At 32.2% G+C, this 5,591-nt stretch overlaps 1 protein-coding gene across 1 annotated transcript; it reads right to left on the bottom strand.

The window, feature by feature from the left end:
* Nucleotides 1–768: 768 nt before the first annotated feature.
* On the bottom strand, nucleotides 769–4,001 carry LOC149541944 (uncharacterized). Its single transcript, XM_089796142.1, has 6 exons — nucleotides 3,280–4,001; nucleotides 2,901–2,977; nucleotides 2,729–2,765; nucleotides 2,490–2,583; nucleotides 1,553–1,895; nucleotides 769–1,350 (listed from the first exon to the last, which is right to left on the bottom strand). The coding sequence occupies exons 1-6, from the start codon at nucleotides 3,407–3,409 to the stop codon at nucleotides 1,018–1,020; spliced, it is 1,014 nt and encodes a 337-aa protein (XP_089652268.1). The 5' UTR covers nucleotides 3,410–4,001; the 3' UTR covers nucleotides 769–1,017.
* Nucleotides 4,002–5,591: the final 1,590 nt, after the last annotated feature.

Below are 5,591 nucleotides of genomic sequence, written 5' to 3'. Positions count from 1 at the left end.
TAATGAAAAATAAATTTCCTACCTTTATGAGTGCTTTATTCTCATCCACTTCCTTAGGAAATTTACCGAGAGCTTCCCTAGTTATTTTTGTCTCTTTGAACAATTAGATGGCCTCATTCGGAAGACTTGGAATCTTTTAAATGAACTATGCATTGAGTGGAAATGAAATACTATACATGGTGGCTGAATAGTTTCTCCACCCTTTAAAAATCTCAAGCGTAACTTCAGGCTTAAAGCCATGGAGGCACTCCATATACATACTTAAACCCCCCTTCTCAAGTTGTTCTCAGACCTACGAGATATTCTTCCATTCCAAGAAATTAGTGGGCTCTTATCTTTTTGGGTCTCCTCCCATATTAAGAGAAATTTGTTGATATCTTGACCTAACCCTTTATTAAGAGCATGTTCAAATAGGAATACAATTTACACTTGTCATTTTAATTTACTCATTTCATTGACCTCTAAATTTTTGATGACTATCATTATACCTAAATATTACATTAAATAATTGTAATTTTGAAAATATTTAGATAAAAAATATAAAGACTTTTAAAAAAGAATAACTCTTCTTATTGTCACAAAAGTCTACAAAATTAAGTTAAGAGCCCATAGATAAATTGAAAATTGTAAAAATATACTTCAAACAAAAGGAAATGGTTTTAGTGATATGTATGTTCCTTCTAATGAAAAGGATACTTTGAAACTAGATGGTAGTTCAAAATCCTCCAATTCACTTAGACGACTTTCCTTTATCAATACCATCAAAACTGAAAATGAAAACCTTTTCGTTAGTCCACATGAATTCATTGAAGAAACAAGTTGTTTAGATTCACACTGGTTGATAACATATCTCGTTGGTTTTACATTTCTCCAAAAAGTGGAACCTCAATGGGCCCAATATTTCGTTTTCAGGAAAAAAAAGGATCATCAGTTGGTAGACCTTTTCAGCTAAACAATTATGTTGAAGGAAAATCATAGTTATAATTCTCAGCAGCGATCAGAATAACAACATATCTACTACTTCATATAATCAGCCGAAATAGACATTGTCAAATCTAAGTTTATATCATTTTCTGCTCTCAAGCCATCATGATTTCTCCCACAATAATTTATTGGACATGTATTCATAGTTTCACTCTCAATTCTAAGAGTTAAACTATTATTATTATCCTCCAGATACCACTGCTTTGTACTCTCCTCGGAAGTAGCTCCTTTTCCACTTTCTTGACTTGGACTTTCTACCAATGATAATTTTGAAGGGACCCTCCTCATCAATGGTTGTTGAATCTCTCTCTGTTCACACCGTTCATTTGATACCAAGATATGCACAAAATTCTCAACCTCACTGCCCTGTCAAAGATTAAAAATAAATTAAAGAGAATCTGTCAGTAAAATTATTACATTCTGGAAGGTAAGACTTTTGTTCGTATACGTATCAATCTAGAATAGGCTTAAAAAACAGCAGCCCATATAAGAAACAAGTACATAATATACCGAACTTCCAGAAGAAATATAATTGCGATTAATATATACGAATTGGGTTCAAATGCACCTTCGAATTGATCTCTGAAGATGTAGTATTCAAATTTTCTGGGTTATAAAAATCAGCTGAAAAAGGTTCTCCTGCAGCTATATAGTGCTCTGAAAACATGTTTGTTTTTCTCTTCTTTAGCAATGCATTTTTTATGATCTCAATCATCTGATTTTCTGCACAACCTTTAGACAGAGGAATATCACACTGGTTCAAAACTGAACTATCTCTTTCTATATCATTCTGTGTGAATTCTTCATAGTTTCTTCTCATTCTTCCATGATGTTCTAGTGAAGTACTTTCTTCTAGACTGTTTGATGTTTGAGCCTCCATGCCAAAAGATTCGGATGCTTCAGACCATGACCTGTCAAATCAATGACCAATAAGTTTGATGAGATATAACTTATGAGATTCATATAAAAATTACCATACCATATATATATTTCAGGAAAATAAAACTAATTTTATAAAATGAAGAAACTTGATGTCTGTAAATCTTTTTAACTACTTCAAAAATTCAATAGATTACAATTAGTTGGTGGTGTTTAAAATGTTCTAATTAAGTTCAATCAGAAAAGGGTTCAAGCCAACAAAAATAACATCGACAATTCAAGAGGATTTGACAAACTGTAAATTTAACAAGCTGAAATAAACCAACAAAAAGACCAGCAACTAAACAAAGCACAATCCAACAACAACACACTTCCTTCCCCTCCCTACTGAATCCTTTGTCAGCATTTAAATTTTTATTGAAATTACATAGTATAATAAAGCTGTTCCCGGTATCTTAAGATCCATATAAAATGAGTTACTAGAAAAACAAAATGACATGGTCAAATTAAAATATATATTTAATAATCTATAGAAGGTTGAAACAAAATCATGTTTGGTAAAAGCAAACATAGACTCCCCAAAAATGACAACTGAAAACTGATAATAAAACATGGCAAATGACTACCTTTTTAATGAACGTTGATAACCACGGTTGTTTATGAGATATTGATCTTTGCAATTCTTTATTTGCTCGTTTGGAAGATTTCTAAGCTCCGGCTCTGCAATGAGTTACACCCGGAACATTAGAATTCACAAACATGCCTAAGATGATCACTTGTTATAAAATTTACAAACAAACGATTAACTAGTCTACTGACTAATCAACCAGGATAAATTGCAAAGGAACAAGGAGTAGTAAAATACCATAGTTTTCTTCATCCTTCTTGCTAGAGCGGTACATCTGGATCAAATTGGAAAATAACTTGTTTTAATATGGTTATTGTTGTTATATCTAAGAGCTCTGTCCCCTGCACAACATATAATGGAAAAAAAAAGGCAAAGCCAAAGATTATTGTTGCATATAGATGCAACTCACCTGAAGGTGGCTTTTAACATGTGAGATTTGGAGACCCTTTACATTCATCATCTCAAGAATCATCTTTGGAGTTGCCTCTGCAAGAGGGAAAACTTTTAGATATTGTCTAGTTGATAAAACAAATGTAATATGCACAACTCTATCATATGAGGGACATAGACACTTATAATGGTATATAAAACATTGAGAGCTCTAAAGAAAAAGAAAAAGAGAAATAGACGATAGCAAAAGAGTATAGTAGGGATTTCTAAGGGCCAAATGTATGTCCACCCCATTCTTTTAGCATGCTTTTATGAGAAGTGTTTCAACAAAATGATTAATAAGAATGTGTTGCTCTAACCATTGACATGCAAAATCAAATTCTAAAATAAAAGCTTACTGTCTCGTCCTCCAAGGTGTTCTACTGCATTCACAAAACAGGTATGGAGATGAGGAGTCCAGCGAAGTCGAGGAACCATGGACCGTATGTATTGTCTTACTGGACCTCTTCCTTCATAGCTTCCCATCATAGCAATTTGAATTCAGTCTTGATATAAAATTGTATATATATCATACAATTTCTATATATTGTTTTAAATTAGGAGTTTCGAATCACATTCTATAATACATCATCAAGATAACGCAAACCCCAAAAAGGCAATGCCTCCCAATCTTTCAAACGATATGAACTCCTTTAAACATAGCTTATCATGTTGAATTTGGAAGCCAATTTGGCCACGACTTGAACAACTTTTCTCCTTCCGTTGCAGGAAATGAGGATCTTGGTAACATCTAGCATTTGACATTCATATCCACCCATGTCAGGCGGTACTATATATAATTTTTGTACACAAAGACTCCATTGTTTTGGACACAAAAGTCTAATTTCCTTGAGAGAAAGGTACCCAACAAGCCAAGATCACCGCTGTTTTCTGCTCTGAGATTCAAAGTCCGGCCTCTGCAATTTGATCTTTATTAAGAAAATAAAGATAGTCAACCATGGATGGGAATCTCGAGGTTAAAGTCTCATTCATTCCATTAGAATCATGCAATCTGATGAAAAATCTTTTCATATTAATCTTCAATAGCACCTGTCTTTCTTCGAATTATAAGCTTGGCTTATTCCCAATATATATATATTTTATTGAAGTTGTTCAATGCCAGCGCTGAAAAGGCTAATAATTGCTGTGCTGTGCCATTGAACGTAGCCTTCTATTATGCAAAATGTGTCTGAAAGAATCTTGCCCACTTTTCTATTTTTGAATTAAATTTAGTACGCAATCTTTGTCACCAAGAATACAATAGAAAGTGCAAATCTAGGTATTTGTTTGTTGTGTTTAAAGAAAAACTATTTTGAATTACGTTTCAAAGACTCATTTTCCACGAGAATAACTTTTCCAATTCGTCAAGAATGTGAGTTTTTTGAGCGAGTCCTACGGAAGAGGACGTATGATATTAATGATTACATAAAAATTATTTTAATGATAATGGAAAAACTGTGATGTTTTCAGGTAGTACGCGCATCTGGTTGGTTGATAGTGGGAATTGAAATGTTTTGTTCGTATGGGAGTTGTTTGATCTGATTTGAAATTGACTTGCATGCATTTTCTCGTTCAAAGTCTTCGATTTGCGTGCACAAGGGCATCTTATGCGTGGTCTATGAAACCTAAACTCTAAATCTTCTCAAATTAAGCGCCGTACCTATTTCAAAGAGAGATTTTAGGAAAAATAGAAAGTAGAAAACTGAAATACCAAGGTCTTGAGGGTAGAAAAGATGGTACAAGATGGTATTGGCTAATCTTGAGATAAAATGTACTAAAGACAAAAAAAAAAGTCAAATATGATTCACGAAAATACAGCGAAAATTTTTCAAAAATTTTGTTGTTTTCAATCACAAAATATACAAACCATGTCAAAAATTTCAAAAAATTTCATTGTGTTTTCATTTATTTTAAATTTATTCAATGGTACATTTTGTAAGGAGGATAGTCGCATCCACAAAAGACACATTCTTTATGATTATAAGTCAATAGGCTCTACTCTTTTAATTTTTTCTGAGAAGGATATTTTAAAATATATTTCCTTTAATGAATAATTGTTGATTTTGACTAAAATTGTCATTCTTCAAATAAATTCCTATATATATATAGGTGTTTCTTTTTTAATAGAGGTTCAAATTTGGAATCATTTAACTTCATCAATAGATCAAGGACCCATCTATGGTATAGGCAATTCCAATGATTTATTGTTACATGTTTTTTAGTTACTTATAGGTTATGATTTTTTCTTTGAAGACATGGTTTTTAAGATGAATTTAAAGCTAGAAAATGGAGTTTGTGTTGTGTTGTGTTTAGAATACTAGATCAAATCTACAAGTGAAAAAAATGATGCTTAATTAAACATATAATTGTTCAAATGAACCTTCATATCATGTCAAATCTACATACTTGTAAGAACATATGAACAAAGTAACTATTAGTTGAATAAGCTAGCCCTAATCTTCTTTAAATATTTGAATGTAGTAATGGTCTAATAAAAGTAATGAACACTTTAGGAAATATGCTAAACCTTAAGCCTTGTGATCTCCATAATGCTAACCCTAGTTAGACTATTCACTTGCAACAAACCAATAATGAATAGAACACTAAAGAGTATAGTGGATATAATATAGCGTGTCTGTATAATAAAGTTCCTAGAATTCTCCCATGAATA

This window comes from Cupressus sempervirens, chromosome 8, assembly GCF_028749045.1.
Source record: "Cupressus sempervirens isolate cs-2001-9-10 chromosome 8, ASM2874904v1, whole genome shotgun sequence".
NCBI lineage: Eukaryota > Viridiplantae > Streptophyta > Pinopsida > Cupressales > Cupressaceae > Cupressus > Cupressus sempervirens.
The sequence above is the reverse complement of the archived record's forward strand: the minus strand, read 5'-3'. Positions and strand labels throughout refer to the sequence as shown.

Bases quoted from the DNA above. Each gene is read 5' to 3' on its own strand.
- LOC149541944 (XM_089796142.1), bottom strand. From the start codon at position 3,409: ATGATGGGAAGCTATGAAGGAAGAGGTCCAGTAAGACAATACATACGG. The intron at 2,766-2,900 runs GTGAGTTGCATC...AATTTGATCCAG, and splicing joins ATGTTAAAAGCCACCTTCAG to ATGTACCGCTCTAGCAAGAA. The intron at 1,896-2,489 runs GTAGTCATTTGC...TTGATTTGACAG, and splicing joins TATCAACGTTCATTAAAAAG to GTCATGGTCTGAAGCATCCG.